Below are 20,323 nucleotides of genomic sequence, written 5' to 3' on the forward strand. Positions count from 1 at the left end.
AGAATACTTAATAATATAGATGCACATAGAATTTAGCAATTTGAAACATGAAGCTAGGGGCCTGATTACCTGGAAGATTATCTAAAAATGGTAAAGCAGAAAATAAATCATTAACTTTGTGACTAATCAACTTGCCTTTCCATAAGTCATCTGCTTTTTCTAAAGATTACACTTCTTTCATTGGTTGGCTAATGTATGTTCCTTAAATCAACACAGGACCAGAGGTTTTATTTATTTTGTGCAATATTCCTACCTGGTCACCTATGACTGATAACTCAGGGTAAATACTGTATCTTGAGACATGAATTGACCCTGTATTTTCTTTCCCGAGAGACTGAGGTGAACAGTAGACATATAAATTTGAACCGTGATCCTCGATTCTTTGTCTCCATAGGAAGACAAGCCTATGCAACTGATCACTTACTAAAACTCTTTTGTTTTACTCTGAAGTTAACCTCAATCATCAAAATGTTCTGCGGAGACTATGTAAGTATAACGGCTGCTTCTATAAAACGTTTCCAGTCTTTTGAGATTTGAACCTTATTTATAACATTTCAGTGTAGTACTTGACATTTTCACCAGAAAATATTGACATTTTAATTTATTTTCATTAAATTTTTAATTAGTAGGTGTTCAACATAGCTATTAAATAAAGTTAATATTATTAAATCTCAAACCTATGCTATTTTTGAATTTATTATTCCATAAAGGGAATTTAGATGCCGTTACTTTCATAAGTGACCTCTCTTTGATTTCTCACAGAAGTTATATTTCCCCATATGTATTTCTATAAGAAACTAAAAATAAATGTGATTGTTAATTTTTATTTTAAATCTATGTTCTCTGCAGAAAATAGTTTATTTTTTAATGATTAGCTGTTGAATTTAAGCAAGGCATAACTCAGTTTAGTATTTTTTTCTCGTCTGAATCATTTTGATCCAACTGTTCTAAAGGCCACGAACTTTTGAAGAGCTGACATAGACACTCAGTTGTCTAAATGTACATTTTTAAAAGATACCCATTATGCATGGTCTTAGAAATTATATGTAACTGTGTTCTGTGTTGATGACAATTTTTTAAATCTATATAATAAAAAAATGTTCTCAGGAAGCTTATTAGTTTTACTGCAAAAAGTTTTATGCAAAAAAAAAATCACAGCATAATTATTTGGTTAAACTTTGGCAAAAAAAATAATTTTATTTACTTATTTAAAAAGTATTAATTTTTGAGAAATTTCATTTATTTTGCTTTTCAAATTAAATATTGAATAAGGATCTAAAATGAGTCCACTTTTCATCACTGTTGCCTTACGCTTAATCTCATCTTGAGATTCTAGGATCTCACAGGCAGTTAAAACTTAACATTACGGTTTTATTAATTGTGCAGCAGTTACACTTCACTACAGAGAAATAAAAGTGATGAGGTAATTTAGACCAGCATGGTAAATGATTTTACAAATGATTTAATTTGTAAAAAGCTACTGTTTTCTCACTTTATAGTCATTCAAATATAATTATTTGGAAATAATATTATATTCTATATGCCATGTATGCCAATTTATCAAAGGAAGGATATATAAGCTATATTTCAGGGAATATTAAAAGTTATGAAGATGATAAGATTTTAAAGAAATGCAACAATGGCCTAGGGTTCTAGAGCAGATAAAGGATATCCGAGACTAAAGAGTTTGATTTGAGCATGCTTAAATATTCATTTTAAGTATTTTTGATCATTTAAGAGATAAATGTTAGGTTTTATGTATTATCTCAGCACGTTTTGATAATAAAATGGTTTTACATAATCAACTTCATTATATTTTAAGGTGATTTTTTATTATCTTGAGATATGTGACCCACGTGATTAGAATTGGTAATAGTTGAGGTTAAATTCATCTGTTTAATCGCTGTTTGAGTCTGGTGTTCTCAGGCAAAAGACAAGCTTTTCCAGGCAATAAAGCAGAAAAACTCATATTATAATGTGGATGATTGTTGATTGGTTGCTCTTAGGTCCTCTACTGAGCCGTTTCTACTCAATATTTGACATCTGAACTTAAATGCTTGATATGAATATGTGATCATTTTTGAGAGGCACTGAGGTAACTCATTAGTATCAACTTAAAAATATAGAAAATTTAAATATAAGTCAAGCAAGAGACAAGATTCATAGAAAAGTAGTTGCACATCTGAAAGAAATAATCATATGTAATCCTTTAAAATTACTTTATAAAATTATGGATGTAGGTAACCCTTAATGATTAAGGCTAGTTTAAGTGGGTTAGTCACATTAAGAAAGTAAATTTACCTTTAATGCAATGAGTGTATTTTACCTATGTGCTTGATGAAAAGGTTGTCTACTGAAAGCAAGATTTAATTAAATGATTATGGAAAGTCTGAAATTGTTTTATTAATTAGTCAGATACAAATCACCTTTTAGGAAGATATTATTATAATATCCCTCCTACATTGAGGGAAACCACACTGAAGAGTGCTAATATATGTATATAACTGCCAAAACCCAGGATCCAAACCCAGTACCCCCATGTCATTTGAGCTTTTAGTCACCATAATATACTGCCTTGTCCAAATATATTGGTCTGATTCTTCTAGGAATATATCTGAAATTGTTGGCTGTTTTTGTTCTGTTTTGTCATTAGTTGATCCCCATTTTTATATAGTAGAATTTTATTTACTTTGGATTTGATTATATTCTTCCTTTTTGACTCAAAGTAAACTTTACTCCTATTCTTTTTCCAATCCTTTTGACAACTTTCCTATTTCAACCATATTTATTGATTGATAGAAAAATATTAATTGTAGAAGTATTACAAGCAATATTACATATTGATATCATCGTCCAATCTGAATTAACATTATGTATAATGCCTGAAGTAGAGAAACAGTTGTTAAAATTATCTGAATCTCTACTATACACCAGGAGCTTTGCACACCTTGTCTACTTTAACAGTCACAGAAAATCTTTCCACAAGAATACTCTTTGACATGCAAAAGTTTTAAAATTCTTTTTGGAAACACCAGATATTCTGTTCAGTGGTGCTACAGTACATTATTTTCAGTCTTCACAACCTTCAAGGAGAGTGTTCCTATTTTCCACCCAAATATACTGAGGCTTATACTTTCCTCCAAGTGAAACACCAGGAAGAGGTGATGCAGGATACTAATTCCAAAACTATTTCTAACACACACACAAGAAAAAGGTAAAAAATACCGAAGTGTGATTATCTTACATAATTACAGACTTCATGTTTCAAAGCAAAAAGTAGGTCCTTTGGGAACCCAGTTAAGAGGTAGAAAATTAGCAGCAGTAAATTTACAAAGATGGCAAAGGATGGCTCTTACTCATAAATCTGTCTCTAGAATGGCTCCCCAAAGAGTGTCAAAGCCAAACGACAGCAATTTAGGCCATTTCTAGTGTGCGTAACATGATAGTCTGCCTTTTAGCCAAACGAATGTGGACTGGTACTTAGCAGTGAAGTACATGTGAAGCAGGAAGAGCCCTCATAAATCCAACACAGATTCAGGGCATCCCATCCACAGTGACTGTGAGCTGAGAAGACCTCCCAGAGGAGCAGAAGCTGTTGATTAGGCAAGATTATTTTAAAGCAGGATTTTCCTATCGAAAGGTGTTCCTGAGAGAAAAACTTCCATCCAAGAAATCTGACTTTGATTATTTATCTGCAGTATGACTTACTGAACAAATATTAATAAAAGGTTATTCATACGTTAGATTGCTTTCTGCTATCACAAGACTACATTGTCTGAACTTTACACACTTCGATTCAACAAAAGTTATGAATCATGCTGGTTATGCTTCAACTCTTGCTGAAGCCTCTTGAATTAATGTATATTGGACTGGAAAAATTAAATGTGGTGACTTTTTCCTTGAAGCAACATAGAAGTATGTTGTTAAATTTTTAAGGCCCCATATACTAGCTATAGAATACTTTTAAACGTAAAGGCCAAGCAAATACAACTGTAGAATAATAATGAAATAAAGTCAGAGCCAGCCTTGCCCCCGTGGGACCCATATGACTGAGAAAAATTTACCTTTCTGCCTCTCAGTTTTCTACCTGTGAAGTGGATGTGATGATACCACCGGTGTTAAAAGAATTTCTTGAGAATTAAGTGGCAGATAAAACGCTAAGAAGACTTGAAGCATAAACAGTACCCCAAAAAGGCACACGAGTATTGGTGTTTATTTAGTGGCAGTTCCAGCACTTTTATCCCACTCTAACTCAAAAGCCCTGGCATTTAGCAACCCAGTGAGCTCCTTCTAGAGATGAAGCTGTTTTTACCAAGTTTAAGTCTACATAAACACACATATATGTGTGCCATCACTCACATATATATGTACACGCAAACATACACATACACAGGTATGTATGCCATTATTCATCAAATCTATTAATAAAATTGAATAACATCAAAAATTTCATGAATGGAAATACATAGTCTCTTAAACTCAGCATAATCATTATTTGTGAATAGCTCCTACCATACTAAAATTTTCATAATCCCACTTTTTTCCCTCACTGGTTACTTCCAGACTCTTTTTTTTTTTTTATGGCAAAATTCCTTGAAAGTGCAATGCATTCATCATATTCAATTCCTCTCCTCTGATTCTCTCCAAACCCACTTTAACTGGGTTTTCACCCAAACCCACTTCGCCTTAGTTGTCCTTTTGAACATCAATGGTGATCTCCATGTGCCTGAACCCCACATCCAGTCCTCATTCCTCATTTTATTAGATATGTGAGTGTGGTTTGACATGGTCTCCTTTGCCAGGAATGTTCTAGCTTTCAACTGAAACTTTTCTTTTTCCTACTTATGGTCACTCCTTTTGTCATTATACCCAATATGATGGTTTGACTGTAATGTATACACAAAGTTTCCTGATTTACATCTCAATTTAGCATCTCTGCTTCAATCCCAGTCATATGACCAGATGTCTACTCACTCAGTGGAAACTATCATCTTAACAGTTCAGGCCAAAAAAAAAAAAAAAATTATCTCTGACTCCTCTCTTTCTCTTGTGCCTTAAAAACAATCTATTATCAAAATCTTTTCTATCTACATTCACAATATATTCATTATCTGACTACCTCTCAGCACTTCCATTACAACTATCCTGGTCCAAGCTACAGCATCATCATCACTTGTCAACTTTACGAAATAGCTTCCTACCTGGTCTCCCAGTCCAATGTCTGCTCTCAATTCTAGGTACTAGGGAAACAACAGTGAATATGAATGTCAAAACTCTGACTTATTGAAATCTGTATCCCACTGATGTATAAGAACCATCATTATTCCAGAATTAAACAAAGACATGAAGTAGGAGGTAAAAATATTAAAGAGGAGACTGTGAAAAAGAATTTGGTTCTGGCTTTCAAATTCTTAGAGCATTCACCATAATAACAAGACAAGCAATAAAACTTAAATTTGTAGGGGACGCCTAGGTAGCTCAGCAGTTGAGCATCTGCCTTTGGCCCAGGGCGTGATCCTGGAGACGGGGAATCAAGTCCCATGTCGGGCTCCTGCATGGAGCCCTCTGCCTGTGTCTGCCTCTCTCTGTGTGTCTCATGAATAAATAAAGAAAATCTTTAAAAAAAAAAAAACAACTTAAATTTGTAGAATCTGTTCCACTCTCAAAAGTGCTTACAGTAAACAGATCATAGGGCCTGTGGAAGATGTGATTCCATTTATTGCTCACCAGATCTGTATTATTGTTGTATAATAATAATATACTATTGTATTATTATTGACTTCTCTTAAATGCCAGGGCCCAGATTATTTTAAAGTCATTCCGAAAGTTATTTTTCCATTATATTTCTATTAGTAACATTAATGCAATTCACTCACTTAAATAAACGTTAGGTTAAAACCAAATCCTCTTCAAGTTTAAACAACATTGAAAGTTGGAAAAGCAACAACAGAAAAAAAAATACATGGCTAATTATATTTTTATTTTTTCTACTTAATCAACCTATATAACAGACAGCACAGGAAAAAAGTCATCGGATTATCACAACTCACTTTTAAAAACCTGTATTTCTCTTATTACACCACAAGATTAAAGTCTTAAGAAATGATGTTTGCGTAACAAGACTCAGTTATCTTAATGAGTCAAACATTTCTGGGACTAGGTGGACTTGAGAAAGCAAATAGAAAGACAGCACGGGCATTCCCGGGTGATTGGCCCCTTGTAGCCCCACCTCCCGGACCCACACCCAGTCTTCCATCCACCATAGATTTCTTCTATCAGCAGAAACTCCTTGTAATCAGGGATAGTCCAGCTTGATTCACCAAAAAAGAATGGATTGCATTTCTTTTTAAGTATTTCAGAGTTCACACTATCAGTCCCTGACCCTGACTCGTGGACGTGCTTTTCTCACACAGGCATTTAAAGAAACTGCCTCTTGAGACCCATTTCCTTTGCCAAGATCCCACCTTACACCACATATAATTATGAATATATTCTTTCTCAATTACCCTTCTATTGCTGTTCTTCAGACATTCTGATAACCATGCTAAAAGGAACCAGAAAAACTGTTAACAGTATTATAAGTATCCTGTATAAAACATAAAAATAATTATAGGCTCTTTGTACATAAGATGTGTTTCAGATACCGCTGTGGATAAAATGGGAATCACTTTACTCATATGGGCTTTTCCTCTTTATTTTGTGGCAATTAATAATAAAGCAACAAGATGTCTTAATGTATTTTATCATCCTATTTCTTAATTGTAACGTTTGTGCTATTTTATTTTTAAATAGCAGGAGTTGAAAGCACTGTAGAAATATTTTTTTAAGTTAAAAAAAGCTTCAACCCCAGTAGACACATTGTTCTAAGTAATGTGTATTAGCAATCCTTTAAAAAATATAGAAACCATTGTATTTTATGGTCCTTATGTTGTTGCCATCACCACAATAGTCATCTTCTTGAATTACCATTCAGTTCTTTAGAAATGTTGAATATATGTACACATTCTTCTAGATTGTCATTTAGCTGCCAGGCTCAAAATGTCGGAGAACAGACAAAGATGCTGTAAGATAAGCCTTGGTACCTGGAGGTACACACACCCTCTGTGTACTTTTCATCACCGGTTATACTGACTACTGTGGGTTTAATCAAGCACGTAGCTCATATATATATAAAAGTAAATATTCACAGTGAGTGCAGTAGTCCCTGCAAGGCAAGAAAGGGTCAGATTTGTGAACCCTCAATATAGGCGAATCATTGGTTTTGAAATGAGGAATTTTCTGTGCAACAAGGTCGCAACTGAACCTATCACAACTTAAGGTTCACTAGAAGCTCGTCAAGATCTCACTCCTCTCCAGGTCTTATTTTATCTCAGATATTGTGAATTGTAGGATGACGGTGTATGGATACGCCACTTCTTTCAAGATACTAAATGTCTTCTAATTTTACAGTTTAGTGGACTTGGTCTTTTTCTTATGTAGAATACTGATTTGGACTAAGTTGAATGCTTCAGAGTTTGAAATATGGTTTTAGAAAATATTATTTAACTCAGTTAGAAGAAGGAAGTATTAAATAAGAGCCTTTCTCAGAATCACTGGGTTATATATATAACTTGTCTGCCAATAACAACCAAGAAACAGGTGAGTCACCTCCCTCTCAGATACTATGCTTTATCTCCTCTCTTTAAAAAAAAAAAAAAAAAAAAAAAGATATAGAAATGCAGCTTTATATTCTAGGTTTGTTTCCTTCTTAAGTCTCTTTGTATATTCAAAAGCAAATTCATGTAATCTAAGATTCAATGTAGGAACTGTTAGGATAGGTATACTGCACTCTAGTGTGCTAAGAGGTCTATTGTACTTTTTCCGGCCCCAGTCCTGGCATTAACCACTTCTCTGAGGGTCCCTGATTCCCTTAATCGAATAATAATATTTTAAAAACTGAGATCTGAACGCTGGGTGGGCTCATTTCTACAGGGGAACCATTGCTTATAAACTCTTTAAGATGACAGAGCCATGAAATACGTGAAAATGCTAACCCATATATCTGCACGTATCTATATGCACGTATGTACGTTTAGATCTTCCCACCTATTCACCTATCTATCCATCTACTACCCACCTTTCTGTGTGTGTGTGTGTGTGTGTGTGTGTCTGTCTCTCTCTCTCTGGCTATTATCTATCTTCATATCGATAACGTCAATCTAATCCAGCACCAAAATTTTATATTCCTCTATTATTTATAACCTCACACAGTAAAAATCTGCCAATACCTAAAACGTGTTTATTTGTTCAACACTAGCATAAGTACAGTTTAAAATGTGGTAAACCACAGCCCTGTGAGGACCAATTTTGCCAACAAAATTTTTATCTTTAGCTTTATGATATCTGGTTAAACACTATTTGCCAAAGTTAGGACATGTCCCTTCTCCCAACCCACTTCACTGTGGGTACAACACTCATTTATAAATTAGATTTGCTTGTTACGATCTGCGTTCCTTGTTGGATTCCCTCTACATTCTAGTCGATCTTATTAATTTAAATTTATGTGAGACAGAAGATGGTGTTTGAGCTATACAGTTGTATGAGTTATGAGTCATCATCCAATACTACATTTCCTTATAGAAGACTTTCATCACCCCAAATCCCTCCACGGTTCCCATTCATAGTCAACCATGTCCCCAAGCCCTCAAATCCTGGCAATCATTCATCTGTTTTCCATTCCTCTAGTTCTGCTTTTTCCAGATTGTCATATAAATAGAATCAAAGACCATGAAATCTTACGAATATAGCCTCTTTCATTTATTAGGATGCATTATCTCATTGTAGTTTTACTTTGCATTTCTTTGTGTATAATGATATTAGTACTTTTTCATATGCTTATTTACCATAACTTCACTGAGAATAGGTCTGCTTATAATGCTTACCTATTTTTTAATTCAGTATTTTTTTCTGTTTATTTCTCATTGTTCTTTATTGTGAAAAAAAAGGTTTTCATGAGATATGTGATTTACAAATAGTCTCTGATTCTAGGACTTGTCTTTTCATTCCTTCAACAGTTTTTTTCACAGATCAAAAATTTACAAGTTTGACAAAGCCTAATTTTTTCCTCACAGATTATATTTTTATTGTCATTTCTAAAAATGTTTTACTAACACAAAGTCATGCAGATTTTCTCCCTTATTTTCTTCCAGATATTTTAGACAATTACATTTCTATTTAGGGCTAAGGTCAATTTGAGGTTAATTTTTGTGTAACATGTGAGCTATAGATCAAGTTTTTTTTTTTTTTTTAATGGACATCCTCATAGTGCTTTAAAAGCACTATGGACAGTGCTTTTAAAACACTGTTTCTTGGAAAAAGTCTTCTTTCTTCATTGAATTGCTTTACAACTTTGTCAAAAGCTATTTTTCCATATGCATGCAGCTCTATTGCAAGATATCCTGTTCTATTCCATTTATCTATTTTTCCAGAACATTAATCAATACCACAATATCATTATTACTGTGATTTCATAACAATTCTTAAAATCAACATTATTCTTCCACATTTTCTCAAATCTGTTTCAGTTGTTCTAGGTCCTTTCATCTGTATGGGTATTTTAGAATCAAATTGTTCAAATCTACATAAAATGCTGATGGGATTGGGATTGGGATTGTGTTAAATTGACAAACCAACTTGAGGAGAATTGATATTTTAGCAATATTAAGTTTTTCTGCCATGAAAATGATGTACAAAATCTCCGTTAAGTTATGTCTTCTTTAATTATTGCCAAGAGTGTTTTTTTCTTCTCTTTCAATATATATGCCTTTTTAAAAATATCTTGATTCCATGGGATGCCTGGGGGGCTCAGTCATTTAAGCATCTGACTCTTGATTTCAGCTCATGTCATGATCTCAAGGTCCTGAAATCGAGCCCCATGATGTGCTCCCTGCCCAGTGGGAAGTCTGCTTCCCCCGTCTCTCTCCTCTGTCCCTCCTCCTGCTCATGCATTCTCTCTCTCAAATAAATCTTAAAAAATATTTTGATTCCAGTACAATTGACATAAAGTATTATATTAGTTTCAGGTATACAATATGATGACTTAACAGTTCCATATATTACTCAGTGTTCATCAAGATAAGTGTACTCTTAATCCCTTTACATATTTCAGTCCCTTCACCTACTTCCCCCTTGATAGTCATCTGTTTGTTCTGTATAGTTAAGAGTCTGCTTTTGGGACACTTGGACGGCTCAGTCAGTTAAGCATCTGCTTTTAGCACAGATCATGATCCAAGGTCCTGGGATGGAGCCCTGCATCAGGCTCCCTGTTCAGTGGGAAGCCTGCTTCTCTCTCTGCTCCTCCCTCCTGCTCTGCTCTTTCTTGCCATCTCTCGTTCTCAAATCAATAAGTAAAATCTTTCAAAAGAAGTCTGTTCTTTGGTTTGTTTCTCTTTTTTTCTGCATTCACTTATTCTGTTTCTTATATTCCACATGTGAATGAAACCATATGGTATTTGTCTTTCTCTGACTGGCTTATTTTGCTTAACATTATATTCTCTACTTCCATCCATGTTGTTGCAAATGGCAAAATTTCATTCTTTTTATGGCTGAATAATATTCCATTGTTTACATACCACATCTTCTCTATCCATTCATCTATTGATGGACATTTGTTCTGCTTCCATAATTTGGCTATTATAAATAATGCTGCACTAAGTATAGGGGGTGCATATGTCCTTTTCAATTAGTGTTTTTGTATTCTTTGGGTAAGTACCCAGTAGTCTCATTGCTGGATCAAAGGGTAATTCTACTTTTTTATATTTTTTAAGGAACCTTCATACTGTCTTCCACAATGGCTGCACCAGTTTTCATCCCCACCAATGCTGCATGAGGCTTCTTTTTTGTTCACATCCTGATAAACACTTGTTGTTGCTTGTGTTGCTGATTTTAACAATTATGACAGGGGTGAGATGATATCTCATTATGGTTTTAGTTTGTATTTTCCTAATTATGAGTGATGTTGAGCATTTTTTCATGTGTCTGTTGGCCATCTGAACATGCTCTTTAGAGAAATGTCTGTTCATGTCTTTTGCCCATTTTTAATTGGATTATTGTTTTTTTTTGAATGTTGACTTACATATATGTTCTTTATATATCTTAGATACTAATCCTTTATTGGATATGTCATTTACAAATATCTTCTTCCATTCAGTAGGTTATCTTTTAGTTTTGTTGGTTGTTTCCTTTGCTGTGCAGAAGCTTTTTATTTTGATGTAATTCCAACATTTTTTGTTTTTGTTTCCCTTGTCTCAGGAGATATCAAGAAAATGTTACAGTTGATGTCAGAGAAATTACTGCCAATGTCCTCTTCTAGGAATTTTATGGTTTCAGGTCTCACATTTAGGTGTTTAAACCATTTTGAGTTTATTTTTATGTATGGTGTCAGAAAGTGGTTCAGTTTTGTTCTTTTACGTGTAGCTGTCCAATTTTCCCAATACCATTTGTTAAACAGACTTTTTCTCTTTGCATATTCTTGCTTCTTTTGTCAAATATTAATTTGCTATAAAATTATGGGCTTATTTCTTGAATTTCTGTTCTGATCCCTTGATCTATGTGTCTATTTTTGTGCCCGTACACCAGTACCATACTGTTCTGATTACTATAGCTGTGTAATATAACCTAAAATCTGGAATTGTGATATCTCCAGCTTTGCTTTTCTTATGATTCCTTTAGCTATTTGGGGTCTTTTGTGGTTCCATATAAATATTAAGATTATTCTATTTCTGTGAAAAATGATATTGGTATTTTGATACAGATTGCATCAAATCTGTACATTGATTTGGGTAGTATGGACATTTTAATAATATTCATTCCTCTAATATATAAGCATGAAAGATCTTTCCATTTGTTTGTGTTGTCTTCAATTTCTTTCATCAGTGTTTTATAGTTTTCACACCTAACATCATATTCAGTGATGAAAAACTGAGAGCTTTTCCCTTAAGGTCAGGAAAAGACCAGTATATTCACTCTCACCACTTTTATTCAACATAGTAATGGAAGTCCTAGCCACAGCAATCAGACAAGAAAAAGTTAAGAAGGCACCCAAATTGGTAAAGAAGAAGAAAAACTTTTATTATTTGCAGATAACATGATACTATATATAGAAAACTCTAAAGACTCTACCAAAAAACTACTAGAACTAATAAATGAATTCAGTAAGGTTGCAGAATGCAAAATCAATGTACAGAAATCCAATGAATTTCTATATGCTAATAATGAAGCAGCAGAAAGAGAGATTAAAATAATAATTAAAATAATAATAACATCTAAGAATAAACTCAAAGAGGTGAAAGACCTGTATAATATACATGTTTTATTTTTTAATCTTATTATACTGATTTTCAGTAAGATGTTGAATAAATGATAAGAAAAGACATCCTTGCTTTGTTCCCAGTATGAAGGCAGTGATGGAGCAAGTGGTAGAGTACATTCATATTTCACCATTGAGTATAATGTTAGCTGAAAAGTTTTTGTAGATGTCTTTAATTAGATTAAAAAAAAGAAAGAAACTGAGGCCCAGAGAAAAAAAGAGGCCCACGATGAACCGGCTGGTCAACAGAGGATGAATGTAGAATATGTTCCACAGAGAATATGAAACTGATTGATTACACACTGAAAAAAAAAAGGGACCAGGAAAAATAGCAGGAGTTTGTGAACAACGCGAGTCAGGAGAAAAGGCAGAGCTGGCAAGAGAAACAGTGCTTTTTCTCAAACAGGGCTTGTGCAATACACACCTACTATTTCTTAAGATGCGATTTGATTATCCTCTTTAGAATCCCTTCTGGGGAGGGATGATGTTTTTGCAGCCATTTGATGGATGCAATTCCAGGAAACAAAGTCATCTATGTGCTCAAATGCATGCACCCCAATTCAGCATGTGGTGCTGGCAGTTCCACTGCAGCTGGTTCCCACCCCAAAGCTCTTAACTGCACCAGTCAGTGGACTGGTCCCCTAGTTCCCTAGGGCTGTCAATACCACCTTGTAATTCTCTTATCACCGAGGGTGTGCTTGCTGTGGGCCAATAAAGAGAAATAATAATAATAATAATAATAATAATAATAATAATAATATTTTCTTAAAAATAATAATAATAAATAATAATAAAATAATAAATAAATTTTAAAAATATGTTGCCTTCTCTTTCAAGTTTGCTGAGATTTTTAAACATGAATGAATGCTATACTTGAGTTTTTCACATCATATTTTGATGATCATATGAGTTTTCTTCTTAGTTAATTAAAATGATGAAATAAATTGATTAATTTTTTAATGTAACCTCAGCTTTACACACTTGGAATAAAACTCACTTTGTCATGGTACATTATTCTTTTTATATATTCCTGCATTGCATTTTCTTATATCAGGTTGTGTGTTTTTGCATCTTTGTCCATAAGGATTACTATCCTATAAGATTTATTTCTTGTAATGTTGGTTTTATATTGGTATTAGTGTAAATATGTCTCTATAAAATGAGTTAGAAAGTGTTATCTTCTATTTTCTTTTTTTTAAGATTTTATTTATTTATTCATGAGAGACAAAGAGAGAGGCAGAGACACAGGCAGAGGGAGAAGCAGCCTCCATTCAGGGAGCTGGACATGGGACTAGATCCCAGGTCTCCAGGATCACTCCCTGGGCTGAAGGCGGGCACTAAACTGCTGAGCCACCCAGTCTGCCCCTATCTTCTATTTTTCTATAAGAGATCTGGTAACACTGGTTATTATTCATTCCTTGAATGGTTGGCAGAAATCTCCAGTGAAATTATGTCCCTGAGGTTCTCTTTGTTGTCTATAGATTTAATTTCTACAAAAGATATTAGACATTTCATGTCATTTGTTTTTCTTGAGTGAGTTTTGATAGTCTTTGTCTGCTAAGGAATTAAAATTATATTTACGGGCACAATTGTTCATAGCATTCCTTCTGGTAGTGATGTCTTCAGTTATTTTCATATTTACTATTTTGTATTTTCTCTATTTTCTTTGTTAGACTTGCTAGAATTTTATCAATTTTACTGTCCAAAGAATAAGCTTATGATTTCATTTATTTTCTTTTGTTTTTCTTTTTAAGTTTTATTTTTACTCTTGTCTTTTTTACTTCCTACTCTCTGCTTGCTTTAAGTATAATTTTCAATTTTTTTCTAATTTCTTATGATAAAGCTTAATTTTTAAATTTGTTTTAACATAGGCATTTAAAGCTATAAATTGTCCTTTAAGTACTGAAACTGAGTACTGTGGGTGCCAAACTTGCATGGTTAATGTAAATGGTTGACTTTGTTTCTCCTGTCTTTTTTTGATTAGAAAATTTCCATATAGTCTTGAAAGCTGCTAGGATCTGTGACCAACTTCTCAATATTATACAATATTATACAGTATATTTAGATCAATAATAGTTGAAAGCATTTATGAATTTACAAATTTCTAAGTATATAAGAAATGGGAAAATATTATAGGTATATGTGTGGGTATCTAAAAAACTGCAAGTTTAAAAAAATAAAAAATAAAATAAAAGACTGCAAGTTTTAATTTTACAACTGAATTAAGTTATTATTTCTAATTTTGCATCTAAATGATTTTTTTGAAAATGATATTCCTCTTAGAATTCTCATAAGAACAATTAAAATCTAAGCAGGAGTATAGGTTGAAGCTAATGATGATAATGAGGAATAGGAAGAGGAGAAATAAGATTAATAAAAACTACTACTAACTGGAATATATATATCCCATTAATCTCCGTGACAACTCAAGCAAACAATGTATCTATGACTGTAATTCCACAAAAGGTGAATCAGGAGAGTTTAGGGAACTTGCTACATTGTCCAACAAGGGATAGTGATTATCTGAAGCCAAGCCAGCCTTACTTAGATATATGTGTTCATCAATAAGGGGAGTGGAAAGAATGTCCTAATTTTTACTGATTACACTTTATATTTTTTTATAATATCCAGAGAAGGCAATTATCAGATGTTTCCTAGCTAATGCTACATGATACTTGCTTTACCTTTTCACTTACTTGATGGATGAATGTCTTTTTTTAATGCCCCACCTCCTCTACTCAGGCATATGATGAACTATAGAAAATAAAGATGCATTAGATATAGACGTGGAGGCATCCTAAGCAGTGACATGAGGCACTGACCACTTCACGCAGTTCCTAGTATAGTTCACACTCCACGTTAGGTGGGGGAACTCATGACTTGTCTCTGGAGAGCCATCAAAACATCAAAATAGACCATGAAATCATTGCTATATCAGTATTATTTTCACACAGACCCCACTGGCAAAGGTATAAGCAGACCAACCAAAAAGAGAGTATGGATCTAATGGTTACAAATCAAAGATTGAATAATTCAATTTAAAATAAAAACAGGAAAGACAAAGCCTTGGGGTTTGTTTTGTTTTGTTTTGTTTAAGATTTTATTTATTTGACAGAGAGAGAGAGAGCACAAGCAGGGGGAGCAGCAGGCAGAGGGAGAGGAGAAGCAGGGAGCCCAGTGCTGGGTTCAGACCCCAGGACGCTGGGATCATGACCTGAGCCAAAGGCAGCCCTCAACCGATTGAGCCACCCAGGTACTCAATCAATTACAAAGCTTTGTAATTTGTAGTTAAAATGTCTATTACTTGGTTTCACTTCTCACTGTTAAATATTTCTTTGGGAATGAAAGAAATATAGACTGAGAAAGTCCATTAAGGCAGGCAATGGGGTGAAATAGAACAAAGAATTTCAATGAAAGATACAAAGCAATTTAAGTTTTAGTTTTTTTAAAATAAGTGTCTCTGACACATTGTTAACTTTCTGATTATGTAAATTAATGCACTATTATATTATTTATCCTTTATTTTTGGAAAATAGCAAAATGACCTTCTAGGCAGTTAAGCTTGGGCTATTAATTAGAAACAAAAATATACGTGACTTTTTTTATTCTCACACCGTCCGTTTCAGCACCATGGGGCTAGTTTCCTACAGGTCCTGTCTTAGCTCAGGCTGCTATAAGAAAATGTAATAAATTGGGTAGCTTAACCAACACAGGGTTTTTGCTCACAGTTGTAAAGACTAGGAAGTTCAAGATGAAGGTTGACAGCAGATTCAGTTTCTGAAAGAGCCTGTCCCCGGGTTTGCGGAACGCTTTCTTCTCACTGGGTCTTCACATGGCAGAGAGAGACTGCTCTGATCTCTTCTTACAAGGATATTAATTCTGTTGCGGGGAGGGGGAGACCCACACTTACACCTTATATAAATCCAATTACCTTTCAAAGTCTCCACCTCCAAATATTAATACATTGGGAATTAGGGCTCTATCATATGAACGTGGGAGACACAAACATTCAGTTTGTGAAGATATAGGAGATATCATGAGTCTATTACTCTACCTAATTGCATATTAATAAGTCACTTCCACTAACAAAAATTTATAGATATTAAAAAATGTCTGTTTGTGGAGGTAAAAATTTTGAACATCTATTTTTTTGTTAAGATTTTATTTATTTATTTGAGAGAGAGACACAGAGATAACAACAGAGATAGTGAGAGAGGGCAGGAGCGGAGAAGAGAGGGAGAAGCAGGCTCCGTGCTGAGCATGGAGCCCAACTCAAGGCTCGATCCCAAGACCCTGGGATCACGGCCTGATCCAAAGGCACATGCTTCACCCACTGAGCCACCCAGGCCCTCCTGAACATTTTATTCAAAGTTTCTCTCTCACCGGCTCCTGCAGGCCAAACTCCTACATCAGTAAAGAAGGCAAGACTGACTTTTTTATCCTTGTTTGTTTGGGTCCATCCCTCATACCTGAGAGCAGTCTGACAGGCCTTCAATGCCTCCAGAATTAGGGAAGGGTGAGTATATGGGAAAAATGTTCCAGAAAATCTTCGGTCTGATTTAACAGGTATTTTAGTCACGTAGCACTAAAGTTCTCTGGCCACAGAAGATGTTTCTTTGGAACCACAGGAGGTTTGGGGGACACCTCTCATGGCCAGGAATCCTCTGGAGTTTATCAGTCTGCTTCTAAAGTTCCTATCAATCCTCTGAAAGAAGATTTGGACCCAAATCCTTCAAAATGACTTATGACTAAATCTTCCTACTTTGTGGCTCTCAATTGGCCCATGGTAAACACTCAAGACGTCCTATGTCCCAACAAACTCTGGGAGTGTGACCACCTCTGGATGTACATAAATTCTTAGAGTTCGGGCACTCCTGGTGAAGTCACCCCTCTTCACCTAAAGCCGCTAGTTACCCATGTAGCCTCACCGTTAGCCTTTCCCAGTGAGAGTCCACGGTGTCCCCCAAACTCCAGGAACATAGATCCAGTGCTCTCTGTGGTCTCCGTGAAGATGGTATTAGCATCCTTCAGCTTCCACCTCACTTACCCTGGCATGGCAGAAAGGTCTTAGAGAACGTTATCATTTCTCCCAAAATAATCCCATCTATAATTCTAAATTAGACCCTCTTCAACTTCTCAAGGTTGCTAAGTGAGAGTCAGAAAACTGGATCCTAGAATTTTCTTTGCAAGCCCCACCCAGGCGGCTTATCCTTCCATTTGGGATGTGGATGCACTTGGCAGCTGCTGTTTTGCCAGCAGGTTAGAGCCTTGATGAAAACTGAATTCTAAAGGGAGCAAAGTTAAAATCCTGTTCTAGTATTGTATAATCATATGATTTTTTGGCCCTTTTTTTTTTCCCCTAGTATTTGTCTATCAAATGAATATTTCTATCAACTATCACTTTCCAAAAAGGAGATTAATGTATGTCCTGTGTGGAGCAATCCATACTGATTCCTATTTAACACACCATATTTATTTGGCAGAGATTTTCCCTTGAATATAAGATATCATATAAGTTTTGATGAATTTTAACATATGTTCTCAATTTTTGTACATTATCTAAGTACTAGTATTGATTTAGCTCTTACATTCAACTGTTACACGTTTTAAGTGAAGAAAAGTGATGTAAAAAACGTTCCAAATGCAATTTAGAACAGAAAATGGAATTGTACTTGAGTACATATTACAAAAATTTTAGATGGGTTATCAATGCTTTGAAGTATAAAAATAACGAAGCATTATTTTTAAAAATAACAAGACTAGATTTCCCCTTTATGTGGATGACTATCATTTCCTGAATCAGTCGTGGTATCATAGTGTAGTTTGGCAAACGGTTGACAGATTATTTCAAAAATTAAAAAAAAAAAAAGATGGGGGGCATCTTACCATATAGTTTAGTGACCATCAATATTTTCTGAATCATCTTTCACTTCCTAAAAATTTGATGACTTCTAAGATACATACTTCTCAATGAGATCACTTATTAATTGTTATTTATCAGAATATTGATGAACATTTGCAAGGAAAAGCATAATAAAACTTAAGTCCAATGACCTTATAAAACCAGGCACTCTTAAGAAATTACATTCTAATACTTTAAACATTTTTCAAGCCTTTTAGCTATTAATAAAATTAAGACATCTCACTTGTCTTAGATTCCTTACTCTAATGCCATCAGTGCATTTTATTAAGGAAGTAGAAAGCCAGGAGCCAATCGATAAAACCAATCAAGGTATAATGTGCTCCTTTTGTCTCTTCATCTCCAGAGCAAACTACGGCTAGATGAACAACGAATGTCTATAAAGAAATTTTCTAGTAATTAATGCTTTCCACCTTTATTATGATACCACATTTTTCTTTCTTTCTCTTCTTTTGATATTTGTACATCTTCACTCACCAAACATAATAAAATGCCATACAGGACATTTATTTAAAATAATATTACCCTAAACAAACATTACTTTAATTTTAGAATATATATTAGTTATATGTGTATCAAAATTAACTCCAAAATTCTAAAACTTTTCTTTGGGTTAAATTTCCCTTAATACAGAAATATACAGTTTCCTTATTATATATGTAACCAACTTATTTATGGATTACCCAACCAAGATTTTATTTAGCTGCAAACTGGCTTTTCTTTGAGATCATATTCTCTTGCTTTAGTTAATATTAATTCAGAGAAAGGGAAAAATGTAAAACTAGCTAAAACCAAGAATTATTATAAAAGTAAAATTAGGTAGAAATAGAGCATCCTATTTTCCACAGTTGTCCTTCAGTGTCCTAAAAGGAAATAAAATGGTATGCAAAAGAGGCCATTTTTTTCTCATTATCATTTCAAAAACATGCAGTTCACTAGAAAATATTATCTTTGATTTCTGTATTAAAAGCTAAAGAAATTTTAATTACTAGGAGGCTGATTCTCTTTGTCAAATAGATTACTGAGCTTTGAGAGTACAGGTTACTAACCTCTCAAAAATATCAGATTAGAGGAAAAGTTGCTGAAATTTTAGAATCACTATTCATCTAAGGGTCGCAACATCATTTTGTAGAAATTGTTTCAATAATCCATGAAATCCAATTCTTCACACATTAAATATCAGCGTAATCTCCATAGGTAGGAAATCCAAGACTGCATGTGTTACATGAGTATGAGAAATCATTTAGATCCTATACTGAATGTGCTTCTCATTTAACCTTCCAAATATGTGAAGTTATTATGTTTTATGCCCTCTAGATTACATTATCTGCATTAGAAATGTTTAACCACTTTGTGAGACATACACAAATATGAAAGCAGCATTAATGTTTTGAAATAGAGAAAAAAATCAACAAAGGAAAAAATGAATAGAGTTGAAAGATAAGATATACTGGAAAAGCACTAGGTTTAAAGTCAGAACTCTTACTATGCTGAGCTGGTAATTATGAAACCAACAGGTTTGTATAAAAACTGAGTTATTTTTTTTGTGATATAGAAATAAGAACACTCCCCTTGCCAGATATAGCCTTGCTGATAACTTCAAGATAAGAAAAGAATATAAAAATACTGCTTAAATCACAAAGCAGCTATACAAATAGTAAAAAGCAAAATCTCTCCTTCACCTCTAGAATACTATGGTTTGCAAAACACATTCACACATTATTTTATTTGGGGGCGTGGGTATGTTCATTTAGACCTAAGTGTTATTTTATCTCTTTTTAAATAATATATTATTAATGAAATTCAATAAGTGTTATAAGAACTTAATTAGACCATTCATAAGAAAGGTTACAAAGTATTTTTAGGTATGTCCATGATATTTTTACCTTCAAAGATAAGAAAATAGCAGAATAGACTTTAATACCCATGGAGTGGTACAATATGAAAAGAAAAAACAGATTACCACATGATACGTAATATATGATTCCACTTGGAAAAACATCACTATATGTAAAGATATGAAAAGCATAAGAAGAGCAGTTGGCAGATGTTTCCTT

General features: G+C 33.9%; 1 protein-coding gene across 3 annotated transcripts in view; it reads left to right on the forward strand.

Annotated features, from left to right (window-relative positions):
- The first annotated feature begins 286 nt into the window (after nucleotides 1–286).
- ANXA10 (annexin A10) overlaps nucleotides 287–20,323 on the forward strand; it is a 97,011-nt gene continuing 76,974 nt past the window's right edge. Inside the window, exon 1 of one of the 3 annotated variants that reach the window (XM_077846579.1) lies at nucleotides 287–486. In XM_077846579.1, the coding sequence (XP_077702705.1) occupies nucleotides 469–486 (18 nt within the window). In that variant the 5' untranslated portion in view covers nucleotides 287–468. The remainder of the gene's footprint in view (nucleotides 487–20,323) is intronic. The other 2 variants (XM_077846578.1, XM_077846577.1) reach the window with 2 other exon arrangements.

This window comes from Canis aureus, chromosome 13, assembly GCF_053574225.1.
Source record: "Canis aureus isolate CA01 chromosome 13, VMU_Caureus_v.1.0, whole genome shotgun sequence".
Taxonomy (NCBI): Eukaryota; Metazoa; Chordata; class Mammalia; order Carnivora; family Canidae; genus Canis; species Canis aureus.